General features: G+C 37.1%; 1 protein-coding gene across 2 annotated transcripts; it reads right to left on the bottom strand.

The window, feature by feature from the left end:
* Positions 1 to 1434: 1434 nt before the first annotated feature.
* Positions 1435 to 20551, bottom strand: sepsecs (Sep (O-phosphoserine) tRNA:Sec (selenocysteine) tRNA synthase). 2 transcript variants are annotated; one of them, XM_038274396.1, is made up of 12 exons: positions 20284 to 20551; positions 19316 to 19434; positions 19086 to 19240; positions 18638 to 18756; positions 17912 to 18070; positions 16611 to 16764; positions 16407 to 16509; positions 12313 to 12442; positions 9582 to 9673; positions 4357 to 4450; positions 4159 to 4249; positions 1435 to 1769 (listed from the first exon to the last, which is right to left on the bottom strand). In XM_038274396.1, exons 2-12 carry the CDS (start codon positions 19427 to 19429, stop codon positions 1523 to 1525), a joined length of 1458 nt encoding a protein of 485 aa, XP_038130324.1. In that variant the 5' UTR covers positions 19430 to 19434; positions 20284 to 20551; the 3' UTR covers positions 1435 to 1522. The 2 variants fall into 2 exon arrangements, with proteins under 2 accessions (XP_038130324.1, XP_038130323.1); XM_038274395.1 differs by having other exon boundaries at positions 19316 to 19431.
* Between the last annotated feature and the right edge of the window lie 3689 nt (positions 20552 to 24240).

Genomic DNA, 24240 nt, shown 5'->3' with positions numbered 1-24240 from the left:
CTGTCCAGGGTGTACCTCGCCGCTTGCCCGTAGACAGCTGGGATAAGCGTGACAGAAAATGGATGGGTGACACATTTATATATATTTTATTAAAGCTTTTTGCTTCATCTTGGGTGACTAGCCTCTCTTTTTTGGCAGTCCTTTATGTTCTTCCTCCATCAATATTTTTAAAGTAAAAACACCCGGTTCTTTAGATATACTAACTTTCCAAGACATTGAATGTTGTCTTTATTATATCTTAGTCATAATAAGATTAAATGAATATTTCACTCTATGTATGACCAATATAAGAGTTCAACTTTTGGAGTAAAAACAAATACTGCCCTTTTTAATGATATCCATGTCTGAAAGACGCCTTTGACATTTTTAGCAAGTGTCAGGTTGTGATAGGCAATCAAGTAAAGTTGATTATTAGGCCGTTGCTAACTACTATGCACCAATCACTCAATCACCAGTAAACTCTGAGCAGGTTAGGAGCAATTTGTCTTGTAGCAAAATCCCAGGGGTGCTTAAACTCCTACTGAGCAGAAGGTAGCATGTTTTCAGTGTGGGTGGATTAAGGGCTTTGTTTCCCATTTCTTTTTATTTTTTCAAGGAATCAAAATACCTTACCACTATATTTCAAACTGATTACTTCTCTGCTCTGTCAATCCCTGCTGCATTGCTGCAATATCAGCAGCAGTGGTAAAGCATCTTTTTTTCTACTTGCTGAAGAGGAGCACCACTGTGCACATAAAAATAGTTTGTAACTTTTCCAACCCCTCCAGCTCCTCTTCAAGCTGCTGCATTGTACCGACCTGCTCCAACAGCGCACTGTGTTTTTCCACTACATTTTAATGTTTCAGTACAGCTGGGAAGAGGAGAAATATGCTGATACAACAGGGTTAGAAGAGTCCAGCCCACTTTCACAGGCTGCTGAGAAGGGAATCTTCTGCAGCTTCCTTTTGCTGAAAGTATCCTGAGCGTGCAGGTAGGAAAACATCTGGAAGCTGAATTTTTAAAGTGAGGGCTGTGATGATAGTCTGATTCTTACTTGAAAGCAAAGATATCTTCTTTTATCTTTATTAAGGCTGCAAAAAATTAAAGTAGAGGTGCAGAAACCATGGTATGAGCTCAGAAGTGGAGGTTTCCATCTGTAAACACGGCACTGATCTATGATTGGGCCCCTATCATTGATTATCTGTTCCATGTGATCCGTGACAGAGGCTAAAAATAAAACAAGGCCATCCACTATACAGTATGCACTCAGATGAAGTTAATGGCAGAGCAGCATTCAGATCACATTACTGCTTGCTGCAGAAGATGAGGCACAGCACACCGCCTCACAAATTTATTTATTTTTTTTTAATCAGAGAGAGACTGAATGCATTTTCACAATAGTTCAGTCAGACCCAACAATAAAGGCAGCTTAAATTATTAAAATTTTTTTTTTTATAAATGACTAATCTGATTTTAATAGACATTCAAGAATTAACCAGTGTAGTAAAGTAGGGAGCAGAGGCGCAAACTTTGGCCACTCAAGTCATTCTTCATCAGGAACGTCCTGATCGGCCGGAGGTACTGAGGAGCTAGTTATTGCCGTCTTCCCATCTTTCTTCAGGGCTTTCAGACATTTGTCGAGCCTCTTCATGCATAGCGTCACGTCGTCTCGAGTGATGCCCACAGCTGAGGCAGCGTTGAGGTAGGGACAGGGGTATGACTCCGAGTGCGACATGAATCCACGGAAGGTGTATCCGCTTACGGTCTGCTCCTTACACAGTGGTATCACCCTGGACACATTAGAAAAGGAGAACTAATTGGAAATATCTTTGAGAATAGGTAGAACTATAAAATCTAAATGTTTTAAAAATTATTGTACATAATTTATGTGTTTAACCTTTTTTTTCTGTGTCCTCACATTGTTTATTTTCAGCCACATTAAAGTGAGGTCTGCTCAAAAGTTAAAGCCCTGTCAATCATTACTCACTGGAGTCACAACCTTATAGCTTCCATGTCTTAGAAAGATGGACAGACTCCTTCCCATTGCCCAAACATTTAGCTGCCTTCATTGATTCTCTATTAGATTAAAGTTGGAAGTGTTTAAAAAAAATAGAATCCTTGGTTTTTATCTTTTTTTCTAAGGCTCTGCATTATAAAAAAAACCCCCAAAAAAACAAAAAAAACAAAAAACAAAAAGACTTAGTAGCCAGCTAAATGTGATCAGCTTGCACAACGATCAGCACAGCTCAGACTCACTTTAATATTAAATCAATTATTGACCAGCTCCTCAAAGCGCTTATTAGAAACCTTTATGGTGGAGAAATGCATTGTAATCAAAGGCAGGAGGAGTTTTAATTGGTTTTGCTGAATGGTTGGCTAGAGCAAAGAAATTTCCTCTCACTGTATAGAGAACAGCCAAGTTCATAAAAATGTAATGATTTCTGTAACTGTAAATGGTATTTAAGGGTTCAAATGAGTCCATCCCATTAATGATATGAGAAGAGAATAAAAGGCTGCATGAGAAGTCGGTTAACATTCCCAAATACTTTTCCAGTGTTGATGCTGCTCTTTCCACTTTTAATAGAAACAATCCAATAAATTGGGAGCTGGCTTTGATAGGATGGGCTATCTAATCTACTAAAGTAGTTCCAGCTCATGCATTTGAATCATCAGTAATTTCCTCAGGCTTTTTTTCTCATTCCCCAGCTCATACTCAAAATTTAGACTTACAAGATAAGATAGTGGAGAAACATGGATAGACATAGGTACATGGAGTATATACAGTGCTCCACTAATATACAGTGCGCCCCCATATATACAGTGGATCGAGAAAAAATGTAAATTTAACAAAATAACAAAAAACTCCAGATCCTTTAACTTTTCATTTTTGTACATTTATTTAAGAACCTTTCATTGTACACCACTACTGGTACACTTTGTCACTATAAAGCATTAAACATTTATGATTTTCAGGGGCTTTTATTTATAGATCATGAAAAAGAATACTCCAGTGTCTTTATGTCACCTTTCATTGTAAGTCGCACGAATGGAAATGTTCTTTTACCGTCTGAAAAGCTGTGCTAAAAGAAATTTTGTTTTGTATACACTCTGTATACAAAATGACAATAAAAGTTTTCTAAGTGTAAAGTCGGAACACTAATTATTGTTCTGTCAACATATTCTTCCACCTGAGCTGTGGTGTCTGCAGCCCCCCCTGAGCTACCTACATCCTCGTCAGTTTAGGTAGATGCCTTCATTCTTGTTAGGGCTGAACTAATTTGTTTTTTTAATTTTTAAAACGTATTATTTTAAACGTTTTATTTTGATTTTCCTTTGCACTAACCACCAAGCATGTGGATGTTTCCCTCCAGGGTTTGTTTTTATTTCACCTTAAAAGTCCATAGTTGCAGGACTTTCCTGCAACCTTTTTGTGAAAAACAGCTTCATGCATGAATCTGCATGATAGCTGCAACTTCTCATCTGTGTAGTTGTAAACCCACTTTAAGCATATTAGCGCCACCTAAAGGGCTGGAGTTAGAAATGTGTTGACTTTTTCTTGTTAAATGTAAAGTGACCAAATTGAGTGGCTCTGCGATCTGTAAATTCTTGTTTTATTAAATTGCGATCATATTGCAAAAGTAATTGATTGCCCGGCCCCAATTCTGGCAGGATGAAGTTGTCTTGTTCTGTTTCGATGTGATGCAATGATGCATTTTAATTTTGTGTTATTGATCTTCAGGATTTTTCCACATACTACCACTCTCTATCAAACCTCTAAAGCCGTAATGCAAGGGCTATATTATATTGGGATTCAATTAGATGCATGTCAACTATCTGCTAATTACCTCTGATGGAAACTCACTGCTAATTTTATCAAGAAGCATCAGATTATGGGGGAGCTAAACAAAAAAGCATAATTTCCTTTTTTTTTTTTTTGATGAAAAAAATGGCACATCAACGCACCACCCATGTACGGAGGCCTTAGACCTCTACGCGGCCGACCCAGGTTTGAATCTGGCCTGTGATACTTTGCCGCATGTCTCTCCCCCTCTCTCATAACCCGTTTCCTGTCAGCCTACTGTCAGAAAAGTGAGCCACTGGTGTCGTAAATAATAAAAAAAAAAGTTTGTGTTTGAATGAAAAAAACAAAGTAAAAACAGATAAAGGGGTTTTCATTACCTTGCGCCCGACACCTGTCGGGTAAACAGCATTGAGCCCAGCTGAGTCACCGCCTGGCTGCATGACGCCTGGAGTCCATCAAGGGACATGGCTGAAGGCACACACAGCCAGTTAAAACAGAGGGTGAAATGGGAAGGTTAGAAACATAAATACTGTGGACTTGAGGAGCAGGGAGATCATGTGCTGGTCTAATCATACCCAGAGATATGGGATTATGTGGGGTGTGAAGCAATCTCTCCCCATGTGCAGACGCAAGACTCCTCAGCTCCTCAGCCAGGAAGGAATAAATCTCCTGCAGCACAGAAAGGGAGACGGCTCAGAGACGGACGGCAGAACAAAGTGAATCAGGAAGATATTTATGGTGACAACTAGAGTTTTAATCAACCAGCAGGAATCTTAGTTGTTTTTTAATCTTAATGAAGTTCAAAAGCAAGTCTGCATGGTTACTCTTTAGGTTTCACTGGATCCAGAGCGTCCACCTCCCGTCATCTCTTGGCTGGGATGCTTGTTTGCATCACACTTCTACCTCCGGGATCAATTAGAGGAGCGGGAGAAGAATGCATGCTTTTAAACGGAGCATGCTTGAAAGATGCTGACAGGGTGCTTAGCACCGAGAGCCAAGCTGTTCCTGAAAGACTGAATCAGGCCACAGATGTTACAAGACCAAACCTGCACAAAAAAACATTGTGCTTTTTTTTCTGCTCACTCCAGAATCCCTGCTGAAGCCTTTTAAAGGGCGAGCTGTCTGGAGGAGGACGAGTGTGTCCGCTAGCTCAGAGTATTTTCTCCTTCAAGAGGCAAACACAATTAGTGTTTCAAGTGTCCCCGTGTGTTCCTTGTTCCCTGATAACAAAGAGAGACGTTATTTCTGCCAGAGGGAAGAAGGAGGGGATGCAGCTGGCTACAACAATCCCTCAGTGTTTGGGTTGAGAAAATCTTCCATGAAAACACACTTTGCCCTCCTGACCGCCTCGCAGACCTAAAGTGTTGCTACTTGCAGCTCTAAGTGAACCCCCCCACCCAAAAAAAAACCTGAAAGCCTAAATTATTTAAAGCTCATCACTCCTCTGGGATCTGCAGACATGATGGAAAAACTGATTTTGTGTATTAATTATGCATCATGGCAGTCTGGCAGAAATCAACAAGCCTCAATGCTGTCGGGAGGTTCCACACTGAGGCACAAATGCTTTGATTTTCAGGCTTTATGTATCAGGAAATAATAAAACAAAAAGTTTCAATCGTCTTTACCACTTCTAATAATTAAAGTGAAAACATTTTGTTTATACCCTTGATCTAGACCGCTGGTGTAGATGTGAAAAAGGACCAGAGAACTGAACCAAATTACCAGAGTGGGCATCATTTAATCAGCCGAGGTGACAGAAGAGAGGATGACTCGCTATCGCCGTCTTCGACGGAGTGAGTTCGATTACATTTGAACTCGAGGCTATGTGGCTAAAAGCCTGTACGAATGACCTAAGCATACTTCAGCACTAAAAGTTTTGAGACACATATTGCAGAAAGAAAAAAACAAAGAAAATGTAATGGAAAAAAAGCAAAGCAAAATTAAAATAGCACCCCATAGAGACAGTTTTTTCAGTTTTTTTTTCCAAAAAGCACTGATTCGGGGGCTAGTTGCTCTTTGAACAAAAGCTCAGATGAATGAAAAAGCACCAAGTAATATGCAGAGCTATAGATAATTTCAAAAAAGCTGACAAAAATTGTCATGAAAAATAAAACAAACGTCTAAACCTGGTTTAGCATTTATACCTCAAATACTTCAGTCTTTCTACAAGTGAATGATGTAACAAATGAGTCAGTGTTTTCAGAGGAAAACCAAGTTATTCACCTCTGATGTGTTGTTGCATGTAATGTTTTCTTGCTGGAAATACAGTAAAACCTTTTCTCTAAGAATGTCAACGGTCTCTGATCTACACACTATACCGCAGCTACTTAAAACAGGGCATTTTAACATAACTGGTTAAACTTGAGAAAATGGGTTACCGATGTAGCTTTAAAACATTTCTAAAAATCTTCTAAGTCAGAATGAGTCATAAACCTCCACGCCCTTCATAGTGCAGCTTAGCACTAAACAGTACAAGGAGTGGTACAGTTGTTTAACAATACTGTAAAGATAAAACAATCAGCTCTTTGACAGGAATAACTGTCAATTTTCAAAATTATATAAAGCTCCGTTTTAGGTATGTTTAACCAAATGTTAATAAATATAAAGGAAATAAAGAAAACTGTTAAAATATTACATGAAGCATCCGAAAAAGTGGGATGAAAATGAGTAACCTACAGTGATGCAGTGTTAGAAGCAGAATGGACTGAATGGGTAAATGTCACTATAGACTCGACCTGGACTTCCCTCTAAACCAACAGAGATTTTGGTTTGTGGCTCATCCACACTGTGTCTGGGTTTAAAAGCCTTTGCTCCACTTCTCACCATGTACGTGTTGGACTGTGGCTAAATATATTAATCCTGGTTTCCTCCGACCACAAGACCTTTTAACAGAGGGCATCAACTATTTCAAAATCGCCGTTAGTAACATTTACATTTGATGCCTACTGTATTACTTTATTAAATTCTTTATAGAAAATCCAAGTTCCTCTTTTTTAACTGCTGCTTCATTATGTATGAAAGCAGTAAGGACACCATCTTTTAAACAGCCTCATTAGACTGATTAGGTTTTTGATTCAGGAAACATCATCTCCCAGGTGTCTGAAATTTTCTTTTTAACCAGAAAATTCTGCTACATAGATGCGTTAGATGAAAATGGAAGGCTGTGATTCAATGCCTTACTTGCTCTCCTGTGTGTTATTTATTGTAATGTGAACATCATGTGGTCATCAAGTATATCAGTTCAAAAAGTGTCAAGATTTCCTATTTTAGCTTGATTTTTTCAACAGTCACATTCTCTGAGCTTGAAGGGAGGAAGAGTTTGTTCACCGACAACACATTTAGGCTACAGCAGCGTGGAGGAGTGGGAATGCTGCAGTGCCTGTGATGTGAAGAGGGGAGTGCTGCATCGTGAGTAACTCAAAAAGTTCTGGATCAATTTTATCTCCACAGCGCAGCCCTCCCTCTACAAAGCAAAGTGCTTGTTCAAGACCAGACCGCCCCGCCCCCCTGCCAGTCAGAATGATTCCTGAGGCTTTATGCTGCATTTAAGCTGTAATAAAGGAAACGTTTGACCTCTGTATTTGCAAACAAAGGCTTCTCTACCAAATATTAACATTGATTTTCTCAGGTGTTCAAATAATTATTTGCATGTATCATATAAATAAATAGTTAAAGGATCATACATTGTGATTTCTGATTTATTTTATTTTTTTTAAGATTATGTCTCTCACAGTAGACATCCAGCTACGATAATAATTTCAGACCCCTCCATGATTTCTAAGTGGTAAAACTTGCACAATAGCAGGGTGTTCAAATAGTTATTTTCCTCACTGTATAAATAATGCATGTATATAATCAATTTTCAGATTTCTTCCCACAGAGTCTGTCGGATTTAGGTCTGAACTAAAACTAGAACATTAAACTCATGGATATGTTTGGATATTGGTAATTTTATTGTAACGTTTGCTGTATTGTCCAACTGGTTTTATTCCAGGATTTATCAATATTTATCTGCATTTTCTGTTTAACTGGATTTGCAGTGTTTGATCTTAACCACAATAGTTTTTTTTTGTTTTTTTTGCATGAGAGTTAAAAATGACCCTACCCTTATCATTAAGTGCTCTGACTGAGAGGTAAGGGAGGCAAGGTGATTTAGGGTGATCTCTAATGCCGTTTTTTTTTAAATTACCTACATGACTTCTGGCAAATTGCAGGCCTTACTTTCAGTAGTAACTTTTTTTTTGTGCTAATTTTAGGTTAAAGTCAAACTTATAAGCACAGCTAACAGTTCAATCTGAAAAACTCGCACAGAGAGAAAAGATAATTAGAAGAATTTTATTGATAAGAAAGTATAGTCTTTGGCGCTCAGGCCTCGGCAGGAACATTCATGCTGAATCATGCTTTAACATGCATAAGTAGATGAATGAGAATAGGGATGTTCCCCCTGGCCTGAAACTGGTGGTGGTTTAGTTCGAGCTGGTTAACGAGGTGATCTGCTTGAGCTGTATTGTGGGACCAGAGACTACAGGAGCTGACACCGGGGCTTCACTCAGAGACTCAGGATGTAGAGGTCTGCTTGGTGATGCAGGTACCATGAACTGTCCATGATGAGCAAGCATGAAGCGACAGTGGAGAGGAAAAACTCCCCTTTGGGAAGAAACCTCTGGCAGAACCGGGCTCAACATGGTGGTCTTCTGCTGGACCAGTTGCAATGAGACGAGGGATGGTGACGACTGGGATTAATACTCTCTGATGAGGTTGGGGTAGAAGTCATGTCATGGAAGATGACTCAACTATGGGGGAGGAGGGGATGGAGGTGGGTGAATTGTCATCTGAATAAAATCTGACATTGCGTTTGCTGGATAGCGGGCTGAGACAGGGATTTGAAGGTGCTTATGAAGTGAAAGCAGGATGCTGATTGGGCTTTGTGGTGGAGTAGTTCGAAGCTGATTGGCTCACGTCAGAGACGGATCAGCTTCTGATTGGATGGAGGTAAGCCAGAGTTTCTTAAATTGAACTTCCGCTAGAGCTTCATTTGTCTTCCTACCAATTCTTTCCATTTTCAGACGATGGATTGAACAGTCAGATGTTTAGCCCTTTAAAGTGAGTTTCTGAGACATCTGCATCATCAGTGTGATATTTTTAGTCTTGAAATCCTGACTTACACAATCAGACACATGTAGTGAACAGAAAATGTTTAAAAGATCAAACAGAAATCCTAATGTATCAAAATTGATGCCAATAAATGATGTAATTTCACTTATACAAAATGTATTTTTTTTTATTTAAGTTGTAAAAAAGGTTCACTAAAATTCTAATTTTGAAAAATTTAAATTTTTATTATTTCATGGTGCAGGCTTTAAAAGGGATATTTCTATACCCTCCTTTAAACTTCTCCAAAGCTTTATTCCCAAATTGTCCGTTTTTTTTTCTTTGCCTCCATGAAGCCGTTTAATCTGGGATGTTCTCCATAAAATTGTTCAGACCATCACAGAACAGCAGAATTTATACAGGGATTAAGTTATACACTGAATATATCCATTCATGCTAGCTCTTTTTGCATTCTTTTAACTTTTCTAATTTTTATGTAAAGCTAAATAAGAACAGCATCATCTTCCTTCTGCTTTACAATTCTACTTTGCTCTCACTCTCTCACATGAAACTAAAATAAAACAGTTTTTGTTTTTATGTGGCAATGAAAAAGAGAGGTTATGTAGCTTTGAATGCTGAGCAGAGATCCTACCCTTCTAAAAGAAGAAAAACTATTTTTAGCTTTTAAAAGGGTAGTGCTTGTCCTCACCTTTCTCTCGGACAGGTACTTCTTGTAGCCTTTGGCTCCCAGAGTGAGAAGGGTAATGAGGATGTCGAGGGAGGGTGAAGCTGATGCTCTTCCTGGACACAGGAAACCCAGAGGAGATTTGTGGGACAGTTAAACTAAACATGTAGCCAAGCGCCAAACAAACAGCTGACTTACAAATCAGATACTATAAGGAGAGGGAAAAAAAGGTCTCATTCAATTTCTAGTTCATTAAATGTTTTTAGTTTACAAATGTATAAAGACACATCACTTTCCTTTATTTATGCCAATAAAAAGTGCATTTGTGGAACTGAAATAAGGTTTAAACACAAGTGCAAGATCATTATAATACCATTGTTATGAAAATAAACACAATTACAGACACTTTTTGCAGACAGCTAGTGCTTTTATGTCTGTTGGATCCCCTAAAAATGCAGATTGGGGGTAGATTTTGTACAGCTAATATATGAATCCAGTTGAATTTAATGTGCAAAGGTGTTAATAAAAAGTATAGTCTGCGTTGTTTATTCCGTGGTTTTAAGACCTCGGGGTTTTACTTCAACCTATGGTTTGTGTTGAAGTGTTGTCATCCTTTTACAATGACAACTGCAAACAATATACTACTGGCTGCTTCAGCTTCCTGTTTTTCTTTGTTTTGTGAAATAATCAAGCAATAGTCGTTATTTTACAACCTCAAAATCAAAACTTTTATAGGAAGAGGAAATAATAGAATTAGCATAGCAAATTAGCCAACGGCTCAGCTTGAAAAGGCTGCGAGGAAGGAGTCAGTTTTTTAATAACTGCAGCTTTATGTGTAAAACCCAATATATCACCAGAAACAAAGTATATATATCTATCTATGGATTATTTACTGTGTTTCCTTTTTAACAGGATTAACCAATATTACTGCATATTAAGGTTGATCTGCAAAAACGAAGGCTGGTAAAAATGTGTTGCCTTGAAAAAAACTGGACACTAAAGTATCTGATGCGTCATTGGTGATTTGGTGTAATGCTGTTGAAATATCTTTCTTCCTTTAAAACTACGAGGTCTTGTTGGATTCAAAGATATGTGCCAAAAGTGCATTTTAAGTTTCATTTTGAATGTTCTGTCGGACAAAAAGAAGTAATTCCAAAGATTTTACCAAAACAATTAATAAAAAGCCACAAAAAAGGTACAAAAACAGTTTGCCACGATTTATTTAGGTATTTCACACTAGACGTTTTTTTAGTAAAACTGCTTAAAAATCCATTAAAGCTGCTGAATAAATGACAAAAGAGCACATGTTTACAATTTTAAAGCAAAACTGTTAAGAGAATGTTTTCAGACCTAAAAAAGAAATCAGAGCTACAACAAAATTATATGAAAAAAAAATATCAGCTTCTGCCTAAATTTTTCTAGTCAAGTTAGGCTTACAAAAAAAAAATCTAATTTATTTAAATAAAGGAAAATATTAAAGTGTCCCATCACAGAACAATTTTTTTGTTTTTTCTTTGTTTTAGGCCACTTGTCCATTTCTTTCCAGGATTACAGGCGGGCCACAGTATAATAACAGCTGCAGTATCTGTAACTAATCATGTAATTAATGCCCTGGATAGAAAACTGCACACTGTAGCCCTTTTTGTGGATCTCTAAGGCATTCGTTTCCACTGACCACCAGCTGCTGCTACACAAACGTACGGACATCAATGTGGATAATTCTGCCCTTGAATGACTTGGAGGAGGTAATGGTTGAACTGTTATACTTGAGAGGAACTGTAAACTGTTCTGTGTTTATGTAGGACAGGGCTGATAAAAAAAAGAGATTTTATCACTGGTAAAAAAAAAAAAAAAAAAAAGTTAATAAAAAACTTTTTTATAAAAACTTGCAGATAGTTAACACTAAAATTATCCTCCCTTTTCATAAAAAAAAAAAAAAAAAAAAGAAAGGCTATAGTGAGCTATGAATACAAAAACAGATTTGAAAAGATTATTTGTTGAAAATCCAAATAGACATTAGACTAACTATGTTTGACAAAGGCAGACATGTTTTCAATGACGCAGTGAAGATAGAGCTCAATTCAAAAAATAAATTCAGACTGAAGGTCAGTCGTTTTTTTCAACATTACATCAGTGGAAAACAGGTTTTATCAGAATAATCTAATTTCTTGCCTTTGTTACGACCTCCTCAATACTATGGAAAGAAAACCGTATGAATAAGCTACCATTGAAACAAAAGGGTGTCAGATTTATCATTTATATTCTATAGGCACCAAACTCACTACAGCATAAAATTTCAAAAAAGGTGTCGGGTATCAAACACTGGCTGACCAAGCCAGGTCAGATTCTCCATTTCTGTTTACTCGTACATTCAGACTGCTCTAGGTTTAAAAGATCAATCTGAGGGGATGTTCTATATTTATTGTCTGGGAGAGTTAGAGAGAATAATTGATAAATAAAACTAAATATTTATTGTCACGTAGATAGGCATGCTCAACCAGTAGCATTAACATTTAGCCACATTTCACCAACTAGAACAGGACTGAAGGAGAACATATTTATAATGTGAATGCTGTATAAACGTGTTTTTCATGTTAAAGTTTGCTTTATAATGAAAGGTAGAACCTGTAACGTTTACTTGGGAAAATGTAAAAAGAAATAAAACTCTGAAAAACAAGAATACATAAGCCACAACAGACAGGACTGCAGACATTCTGCTTTATCAGCTTTCTCTCTAAGGATGGCCTAAACTCACCTGGGTACATCTTGCTTATCTCCTGAACAAATGACTCATCGAAACCAGCGATGATGGCTCCACCTACTGGAACCATGAAGTTCTTGTCCAAGCTCTGAACAAAGGCATCAATTCTTCCCACACGAGCCCCCTAATACAAAAAAAAAAAAAAAAAAGATGGATATTTAAGAAACCACTTTTCCCACTTGTTTAATAACACCACCTAATTTTAAGAAATCCTCGCCTTTTTGCATACACAAATGGAAAAGCAAATAACTAAGGAACTATAAGCCCAAATTACATGTGTGATACATCATTTGAAAGCTGTAGGACTAAAAGGCAGCCTAAACTGCATCAGTTCAAACATGAATCAAAGTTTGTTTTTTGTTTCTCGAAAATAATATGTCTCTTTAAATAGCAGTAACAAAGATATGCTTGACAATAGGCATGTCACATTGTTTTACATTTATTCTGCATCCTGTCAGCCACAACTGCAGATTTCAGACCTCTAGGTATAACAGTTCTAGAGATATGAGACTTTTACACAACAATTTTACCCCAAAAATCACACTGGAACATTTTGATGGCCACAAAATATATTTGAAATAATATTTTATTTAGTCTAACTTTCCATCTATTTATCAAACAGTGTGCAATGATCCAATCACTGATGTTTCTGCTTGCCGTTTACGCCTGGCAATATATCCAACCTGCTCAACCTAACTTAGCCATGCCTACCAGTGTTTGAAACCCTATTTCATTGGCTACGAAGCCAAACAGGTTCCGTTGTTTTAACCAATAACAGCAGGACTCTATGAGGCATAATATCAGTCTCTACTCAGTGCATCACTGGCTGAAAGGCAAGGAGTATTTGTAACACTGCATGGGCTGTCCCTAAGTCAAACCTAATCACACAAAGATGAAGACACTTTTGTTTGTAGGTAGGAAAAAAATAAAAAAAATAAAAACAACATTTCAGGCAAATGAATGACAAAGTAAGTTTGATTAGAAATATGCTAAGCATACATGCTTTGCTGCTTTCCCAGCATATGTACTGGGAAACTGCAAACTTTTCTGACATAAAAAAACACACGTTATGTGGCCATTTTCTTATCATGGCATATTTGTATTATGAAAATGGTGGATTACTTTTAATCTGTGGACAATTATGGATAAATGGATTATAAAAAATTGAAGATTTATAGTTAGATTTAAATCTATAATTAGATCTATGATACGGCTTCTGGATGCCTTCAAAGGTGTGTTTTCGCAGCTTCTTTGTTTTACCATGCTGTTATATCTGTGTTAATTGTGCTTTGGTGCTCGCTGTGTCCATAAATTGAACTTGATGGTTAAATTATGGAGAATCTAAGCTTTCTAACGTTTTTTTTTTTTTTGACATTTTACGGCTCTAGTGGCTCTTTTTTTCTGACAGTAGGCTGACAGGAAAGGGGGTATGAGAGAAGGGGAGAGAAATGCAGCAAAGGACCACAGGTCTGATTCGAACCCAGGTCAGCTGGGTCGAGGACTAAGGCCTCCGTACATGGGTCGTGCGCACAAACCACTTGGTAAAGATTTTACTGCTGTTATTTTCATGTGTTCTAAGTTGTTAGGTGGAAATATATGAAACCACCCGCGGGCGACCAGGTGGATTTTATGACTTTAAAAGTCACACCTCAACCAAAACCTTTGGGAAAAACTGACGGCAAAAATCTGGCTGAATATTTAATGGCTTTTCATAACATGATTTGTAGAACTTTATTTGCATTACTTTCTTTCCGGGTTGGGAAGTGACTTTCAAGAATAATTCATACACTTCATACAGACCTAAAGTTTAGGTTTTTGACAGGCCATCGCTTGGCATTAGTCCAAAATCTATTCATAAGTGTGTCAGAACCTCCAATTATCTCCGAGTCCCCACCATCTGACCTGTCCTGAAGTGAAAATAATCTGGTTAGGATGATCAGAATGAATACAAGAACACTGCAGATTGCCTACTGTTCTGGGATTGGGGCAGATCAGGCCATCACCTTCCTCCTGCACCTGCGATAGTTGGCCTCATCAGTGGTGGGGACGACTCAGAGTGCAGACAGTGGACCCAGAACTTCGTGTTCCGGTGCCAGCAGAATTACGTTCTCATTAATGAAGGGAAAACCAAGGAGCTAGTGGTGGACTTTCACAAAAGCAGTTCCACCCCACTGACACCGGTGAACATCCAGGGAACGGTCATTGAGATAGTGGGCTAGATAGTGAGCCTCTGTATAAGAAAGGTCAGAGCAGACTCTTCCTGCTGAGGAGACCGAGTTCTTTTGGATTGCAGGGGGCACTCCTAAAGACTGTCTATGACTGTTGTGCCATCTTCTATGTTCTTCCATCTTCTATCATCTCTTCTATGGAGCTGCCTGTTGGAATAGAGGCTTATCTGTAGCTGAGAGAAAGTGGCTGGATAAGCTGATCAGGAGTGATGCCAGGGATGCCAGCTCTGTGATTGGATGCCCTCTGGACTCCGTGCAGGAGGTGGGAAACAAAAGGATCCTAACTAAATTAACATCTCTGTTGCATAATGTCTCCCACCCCATGCAGGAAGCTGTTGCAGAACTGGAGAGCTCCTTCAGTGACAGACCGCTGCACCCTAAATGCACCAGGGAGCGTTATGACAGATCCTTCCTCCCAGCAGGTGGAAGATTTTATAACCATCACTGTTCCCAACAACCTCAATAAGTTATTACATTCAGGCTAAATTTTTCAGTTTCTACCTTAGTCAGTTAAATAAAATGCTGCTGTCATTTTGCACATCTCTGATTTTGCTGCTATTTTCGAATATAAATTACTGTAAAATATCTCTAGTCTCTAATATCTCTTATTTGTAAGTTCCACATTTGTGTGACCTTTTTCTTTTTTTTTTCTATAATCTTTTTGCTGCTGTAAAAAACAGAATTTCCCTATTGTGGGACAATAAAGGGATTTTCTATTCTATTTTATTCTTTATTCTATTAATAAACTTTTACCTGGGTTACATGTGTAAATTTAAGCATCTTTGTTGAGTTTTGACCCTATGTGGATTTAGAAAAAATTTGCAATATAACTCAGAATTAACACATTTTTCATTTTGGTTTTCGGAAGTAACTTCATTAGTTTGCTGTTTCTTAATTCCTGACGGAAAAAAAAATGCTAAAAAAGAAAAAAAAAAAAACAAGAAAACAGAAAAAAACATTTCTATAGACTCTATACATATTTAAAGCTCTGGATCAGGGTCCTGCAACCTTTTCAAATAAACAAAGCCATTTTACATCGTGACCGGCAAAATAAAAGCAATTTAGATCCGCAAACAAATACATGATCTTTACATGATATCCAACTCATTATTTTTGTTATATTTCTGATATTGGAAACATTATGCTAGGGCTGCAAGTAACAATTATTTTGCAAATCGATTAATTTGTCAACAGTTTTTTTAAATAATAAATTATTAATAATTAGACAGCCAAAGCTTAATTAAAATAGACTTTTTGCTATATTAAAGCAGGTGAAACTAAAATTTTTCAAATGGAGTAGTTCTGGATAAAGCATTTTGACAGACGAAAATTTTTTTTTTTTTATCTTAAATACAAAATGTTTAAATTAATTTTTTTTTTTTACAATTTTGGTACAATTGCTGCTCAAGGTGGGTTGCTCTGTCAGCTAAAAGCACGTTTTAGTCTCTACACTCCAGTTAACGATTAAATTGATCTAACTTACTTATCTTTTGTATCTCTAATGATGTTTTTCATGACAACATAAAACAAAACAAAAAAATTTTTAAAGTTTTCATGGTTGTTAAAATAAGGAAAATATCTAAATGTTTCATAAAGAGGAAGCATAGGGTTTCCTTTTTAGGAAACTATTAAATGAACCATAAGCTTCCAAACTAATGACATGAAATATACATCTTAAAGAATAATATTTGTCATTATACAATGTTCTACACAACTAGTTGGTTCTTTAAAGTTTTTTATCAACTATTAAGAGGCATTGTACAGAGTCCAAATAGTAGTTGTGGCTCCAGAGCCACAGGTGGCAGACTCCTGCTCTAGACAGGCCCTGTACTTCTTCCATTAAGTGTTAGTGTTAGATACCTGCTGTATAAGATGCATGCATTTGGATGACTGCACGCCGTACGCATTGTTGACTATGTGAGGGATGTCATATTTAGCACACATAGTGGCCAGTTCTTCAAGTCTGGAAGACAGGACGATACACTAAGAATGCTTTTTCTAATTACTCATAATGATGAGTAAGTGCTGCAGACACGTGTAAATCTGCTAAAATCTTCCAGTAACCTGTCGGGAACCCGCGGAGCGAAGCAAGACGTTGTGGAATGAAGGCACAGGACATTTTCTGCTCCAAGCTCTTCAATCTTGCGTTGTACCGCCTCCAAGTCCGTCCGAAGCTCATCACCCTCCAAGACGTTCTCCACAACCACGGGCTCAAATCCTGATGAAACAATAACAGCTTTAGTTGGAGAGGAACTCTAACTAGCACATATAGGATGGATGGTTAGTAGTGATGGGTTCACGAGGGGTCATGAAGCGTTCTGACACATTAGCAAACTGTATTGATACTGTGTCACTGCATGCTGACACCTGCTGGACATTTAAAATCACTACAGGCAGCCTCTTTTGCAGACTAAACTGACACTGATTTGATTCAATTCAATCAAAAGTACTTTATTATTCCCAAAGGGAAGTTAAATCAAATAAATTGATGACCTATGACATAATTTAAGCCATTGTTTGCTGTAAAGCATTATTTTATTTCTTCGTTCAAATTGAAAATATATATATATATTTTTTTTCAGCGTTTTATTGTCATTACACTGTTGTACAGAGCAACGAAATTAACTCTGCATTTAACCCATCCCCTTGGGGAGCAGCGGGCTGCCATTGTGCGGTGCCCAGGGAGCAGTGTGGGGGTTAAGTATCTTGCTCAGGGAGAAAGAGTGGCAGTCCGTGGGAGTGGGGCTTGATCTCAGAACCTCTGGATTCCAAGCGCCACTTGGAGCTAGCCATTGCTGGGGTTTTTTCTGGGTTTTTTTTAGATGCAATCCATAAATGTGAACATATAACAGGAAAATGTAAGTTAACATGTGAATAAGGATGTTTGTGGACAAGGAATTATTTATATAAAATAACTATAGTAAGAACAGCAAACTGAGAGGCAATAAGCTGAGTGAACAGTATGACATAATAAGGAAACTGAATCAAATATGACAGTCAAATTGTCCCAGTCGGCTGAAACTGTTCTTTTGCCTTGAGGCTGCTCCAGATTTCTTGATTCGTTTGATGACAAACCGCAAACGATCAGAGATTTTATTTGGCAGACGCCTTGTGTTGACAGATGCGCTTATAAAAACAGTTTAGAGCCATCAGTCTGTTCGAAAACAGCTCCAGTATCGGTCAAGTGACTTTCTTGAGACAATACACGCACCGACACAGGGTCTTGCTGTTAGAGCTCAATACATGCAGCGGCGCATCGGTGTTGCTGGACCTATTACTAATAGTTAGAGACAAGAGGGGCTAAAAATATCTCAAGAAATCTTAGTCAAAGAAATGTTTTAACCCGGGCTCATTTGAATGCTGACCTGCAGTGATCATGGATTTGAAACAAGACTTCTGGTCGATGCGAGGCCAGATGATGAAGCGGGCCTTGGGTCTGCGGTGACGGAGGGTCAGAAAGCACAGAGTCAGGCTCATTCCTGTTGCCATGGGAACAACAAAGCAGCTGGCCACACTGCGAACACCTGCCACAGAGAATAAAATTAGACTTCTCATAATAGGAGGATATAACATTGTTAGAGAAGGAGTTGGTTTTATAATTGATACTTTAACATGTCTAAAAAGTCCCAAACCAAGATGATCTTTAATGGGTAGGTTTGCAAGGTTTGTAATTGTCAAATGTTCATTAATGACATTACTTTTGATGAAATATGTTATTATTCTAGAGAGCGTTCAGGTCCTGGTACTTTAGGGCTGATGGCAAGCAGCTCTAGAATATGAGTCACCTACCTACAGTAGCTACAAGAAAATCACAACTATATTCATTATCAGCAGTTTATCTAAAAGAAGTTGATCTACTGTTTTTGTCCTCTTCAAATAAATGTTTTTCTACCCTTCCATCTTCAATAACTGTACCAAAACAAAAATACATAGACAGTCTTGGTGAATGGTAGTTATTAAATTTAGCCACCATTTTATTCAGTTTATTTATTCACTTCACGCTTTACAGTGGGTAGGCCCAATTTAAAAGGCTAATTCTAAAGAAAGCTTACACTTTTTTTTTTTATCTTATGAACCTTCAGCCTACTCACCTGAAATCTTCAGGATGTCCAGGACTACAGAGTTTGTGAGCTTGTTAAGCAGACTGGATCCTGCTGCCTTGGGCTGAACAGCAGCGATGTCACCTGACCGACCTATGCCATGGATCAACCTGAACAGAAACAGCAGTGGAAGAGTTAGAGGCTCTAAAACCTTGAGCAAAATCGGTTGCTGCTGTGTTCAGGTCCATCACACACCAGATAAGCTAAAAGCTGCTATAAAAGCAACCAGACCTTATTAAAACCCCTCAGCAGAGCCACAGGCCGACTGCCTCATCCCATTCCTAATAAATGCAATAATTCAAGCCAACCGCTTTGAATACATTATAAAAGACATCAAAGGATATGAGAAAGAGTGGGAATATTGGGGTATTAATTTAGGAATATTTGAATCAGGGACATCCTTTTGATGATGGTTAAATGACAAGAGCTTAGTCTAAACCTGTAATGTCTATTCGCCACCAGCCTGGACGCCACTCGCCCCTCCCGTTCTCCGACGCCACAGTTGCCCAGGAAGTTGTTGCTGTCCATCACGGCCAGCTCATTCAGGAAAAGCTCTACGGTGCTCTCGCTCCATCCTTCCTCCGGACATTTACCCTGTAAAAAGCACAATGTGAGAAGCTGAAACATCTGCTGTAAGACCATAAAAAAAAGAAGCAATATAACCACCACCTGGTCCAGCAAAAGTCTGATGAGCTGCTCGTGACCACGGCGAGCCTGAGAGCCCTGTCTGATGTAAGAGGGTGATACAATCTTCTCGCAGAGGGTGAGGTTTTCGATGTTCATGCCTGCTGAACACATGGCCTTAAGTTAAAGAGCTGATATCACACTTTTTGTTATTTGGAGGCAGTAAAGGGCATCCCTGCAGAGCAGCCATGCAACATTGAGTCAGATAGTTTTTTCTTAACTATTTTCAAACATATCCCAAATTCATACACTCTAGTTGTTTATGTCTTATCTACACGTGCTACAAATCTTTGCTATCTTTTGTAAAAAGGCAGGAGCTAGTTTTAGAGCTAGAGGTGTATTTAGGTAATTCCATTTGTACAGTTGCTGCAGATAAAATCTGTTTTAATTAACCTGCAAGAAGCTAAAAAACAAAAAAAAGTGGCTAATTGACCAGTTTGTCTGACTGTGCAAAACATGGAGTAATGCAATGCTTCCCCTCCCCAACCTGTTGCTTGATACTGCAGAAAAGTAGACTAAAGAGTGCTCTCAAACGTTTGTTTTGCTGGAGAATATTAAAAAAAGTGTTTCAACAATGGGAAATTAATTCAGTTTGAGTTTAACCTACATTTCCCTTCATGTACACCTGAAACAGAACATGGCAAATGCAAAAATCTGCAGAGATCAAGATGTTAGGTGAGATAATTTGTCCAACAGACAAAGTAGTCCATATAATTTGTCTCAGTAAATAAAATAATAATGCAAACAAGATCATCTGTAATGCAGCGTTGGTATTGAATGTGAGCTGGAAACAAATGCAAGCCACACTTTCTAGAATGTTCAGAAAACCAATTTAACAAAATGCATCACCTTCAGATCACAATTATGCTCTTTTTGTAATTGTCTTAAAAGAAGTGTCTAAAATAAAAAATAAAAACCGGCTAATATCCTAAAAAAATACTGCAAACACTTACCAGCAGCTACAACTGTAAATCTAGTCTGGTTACAGTCAGGCAGCCTGCTGTCTCATGTTTAGATTAGCAGCGCTATGCTAAGCTAATGGCTAATGTTTTCCCAGTAAATCCTCTCTGTTGCCGCACTTCCTAACTAACCGGCGTCGTTTTTTCCTTCTTCCACTGAAAGTTGTAATGGCGTTCAGACTGTAAACAACCCTTTCTGCAGTAATAGACAGCAGAGGGTTGTGTATTACTGCGGAGTTGGAAAAAGATTTGTAGGAACGTGAAAGCAGCTGTCACGTGACGTCATTACGCAGGACACGTGCCCAGTGTGCTTGGCAGCAGAAAATAATCCTGGCAAGTTTTAAATGCGCCTCTCTTATTATGTGGAGGACCAACTCTGCCATATTTAAAAATAAATACAGGGGGAAAAAAGCTCAATAAATAAATAAGCATACAATTAATTCCCCCCGAAAATAGAATAACCAAATAAATGTAGGTAGAATTTAAATTATACAATGAGACATAAATGGATATATCTCTTTTAATTAGCTTCTTTATTAATTCGCCTTTGTAATATTAACCATATTTATTTATTGTCCATTATAATCTTCAACTTTATTTATTAGTTATTTTTAAGTCTTTATTTATGTGCATGTGATATTTTTGTGTTTTAATCTTCTTTGTATTTTTTTTACCCTATTTATTTCTTCAGCGTTATTTATTTCTGCCTGTTGTTTTTACATCTCTCTAGGCATTTCTGCCTCATTATGCAAGTCTTAGAGGTTCACCTTCTGATATATACATTTTTGTTTCACTGTACAATTTAATTTCTACCTGCCTTTATTTGTTTATTTTATTTTGAGGGGCAATTAATTGTATGCTTATTTATCTTTTGAGCATTTATTTATTTCTTTCTTTATTTTTAAATATGGCAGAGTTGGTCCTCCATATATTTAAAGCTGAACCTCTGTATCAGAAATGTTCTTGGTAACACCTCACTTTACAAATATTTATTTAGGATTAGATTTGTATTTTAAACGTAAGCTTTTGTTGCAAAAAAAAAACTGTCATATGTGGACGAACTGTATATACTGTATATATACCATTAACCTTTTTCTTCCTTTTACACCTTCTTCTCCTCCTTTGACTATTTGAGCTGAAGTTATGAGTACATTTCTCCATTGTGAGATTAATAAAGTCAATCAATCCATTTTAGAACATTATAATTAGTTGATAAAGTTTTCAATAACAGTCAATATAGTCATTGCAAAAAAGGTGTTAGGTTTGCATTGACGTCTAGCAGCAGAAATTTTATGTTCTCATTTTTTGTTTAATGGTATAAGTCTGTCGCTCTCTTTTTAAAACTGTCACATTAGGAGTTAGGGTTAAATTTTGCCTATTAACAATTCATAGGATAAAGGCCTTATCATTGTATTTCAACCGAGTTATATAATTTCAACACTTTCTTGCTACTGTTATGGTATGAATGTCTAATGGCCCAAAGGCGAAACTTTACTTATTCAATTCACTTGTCACCAGTATAATTTAGATGTTCATCGGCAACACAAAAGATTGCAAGGTGAGTCTTGTGATTGAAACCAACATAAAACATCCATCTTTCATCCCCTCATTGTTGTGAACAGTTTTGGTCGGTTTAGTTTTAACCAAACATTGCAACAAGAATGACAAAAAATATATTCAAAGTAGAGTCACACTTTCATTCTTCACAAGGAAATTCAGATGTTCAAACAGCAAAAGTACATGTCAGGGCATGCATATTCACACACAGTAGGAAAATATAGATAAACTACAGTTACTAAAGATGGCATAATAAGATGAGAAGATGTTTCACAGAGTAGGGGTTTAAAATGTACCATTTTTTAAGTAATCACCCATCTGCCTGATGGCTTCATCTTTGTCAGGAGTTTTGTTTTCCATATACGTAGGTGCATCTTTGGCATAGTTGTGTAGGTTTGTCATTTTTAGTAGAGTGGGAGATTTTATCTGGTACCTCTGCATAAGGAATAACCCTTATTCTGTCCTTTTTCTAGGTCATATTCGGTATGCTTTCACTGGGGTTTCCAGAACCCCCTGTCTGTCACACACATCCAGTTTTCATGAAACCGATCAGTTTATTTTTTTTATTTAATTGAAAAACAACAAAGAAACAAATATTTCACTCTTTTTTTATATTACATGTTAAACAACAAAATACAATTCCTAACACAGACCACTAGATGTACAAAGACATGATTTTGTCTGTCGACATCCAGTCGATCAACCAGTTGGTTTATCATTATCGTCATTAAAGAGTCATTAAAGCTCAGGAAAGAATAAAAAATCATCTTTTTAAATCTAATTCAACCAACATCATTCAACATCACACTTGGTTGAATCTGTTTTTTCTTCTCAGGCACAGACTTGTTCAACTGGGAATACTGTTCATTTTGTTTTGGCTAAAAATGACTTCATGTGTCTATTATTTTGTTTTACAGGAGTATGTCCTCCACAGACTAGTCTATCTCAAAATTAAAAACACGTAAATGCTGACACATATACACAGATTGTTACACTACACTTAGACATTTCTGTGAAAAGACATAGAAGAGAAAAAAGGTTCCACAACAATGTTTAAAATAGCATATGAAATACATATTTTCAATTTAGCCAAATTTGAATAATTGAAAGCTATATAAAAGAATAAACAGGGAAATACAAAAATTAAAATGCAATGCAACACTTTCATATGATCTATTTTGGTAATATGGCCCATTAGATTCAAAATCCAAAGGAAAGAAAAACAAAAAGGAAAACCTGAGATTTTTCAGAGATGTAAACGTGTCGAATACAAATGTAATCTAATCCTTAGAGGAACCGATATAGAAAACTCCATCATCCTTACAGTGTCTAATTTGGACCTTAGTTAATCTAAAATACTTGGTTGAGCACAGTGCAGGTGAGGGTGAGGGGACGTGGATATCATATATATATATATATATATATATATAAAAAAAAATGTTTACTACATATCAAATGGTAAAGGATCTGACACAAAACCAACTTCGTTCATACATAGAATATCATAAATAAAGAATAGCTTCTGCATGCTTTCTGACTGTAAGTAGGAGGGTTTAAAACTCAAATTTCTGAAGTGTTCTATTAAAATAGCTGCAGAGTTACTGTATTAATTAAGTAAAAACAGCTTATAATGGCTTTTTAACCTAAATATTTCCCTTCTTTTAATGTCTGTCACTCAAACCAAGCCCTGACTTTAAAATGAATACATGGATCACATAGGTCAAAAATAGTTTTTAAAGAATATGCTTATTAGCCCCAACCATTCGGTAAGATGCATGTTTTAAAATGTAATTCAGTTCCTCGTATAGTGCAGATTCATAACAAACGTCTCAAAGTACTTTAAAAAAAAATAAAAATCAAGTTAATCAATATTTTAATTAATAATTTTTTTTTTAAAGATTCAAAGCCTTTATCATAAAGCATTTCTCATGCCGATGTATATTAAACATTTTCTAAGGAAATCCATCTACCTGGATCAAGCGAGTGACTTTCTAGCAACATTTGACGGTTGATGGCATACTGTTCTTTACTTTAGACCAATTTTTCACACTGGGCGTGTTTGTGGTGACTGGGGAAACCTGATACGGAAGTAGGCTAAGGGTGCCTGCCACGATCAAAATTCTGTTTTACAAGACAGATAATGCATTCAAAGACACACAGAAGCACTGGTCCAGGAGAAGTTTTCATGTTAAAGAAAGTGTAAAGAGTTGAAGCAACAGGAGCTCCTTTGAGGGTTTCTTATAGAAGAAAAACAGTTTAAATGTGAGCTCTGAGCTAGAACTAAAGCCCATTGAATAAAAAACATATTTAGATATATAAAGTTTAGGGTATATTATTATTATCTTATATTATTTATATTAAAGGGGTCATAGAATGCAAAACCGAGTTTACATT

The sequence above is a fragment of the Cyprinodon tularosa genome, unplaced genomic scaffold, assembly GCF_016077235.1.
Source record: "Cyprinodon tularosa strain WSP-4 unplaced genomic scaffold, ASM1607723v1 ctg91, whole genome shotgun sequence".
In the NCBI taxonomy this organism is placed as follows: Eukaryota; Metazoa; Chordata; class Actinopteri; order Cyprinodontiformes; family Cyprinodontidae; genus Cyprinodon; species Cyprinodon tularosa.
The sequence above is the reverse complement of the archived record's forward strand: the minus strand, read 5'-3'. Positions and strand labels throughout refer to the sequence as shown.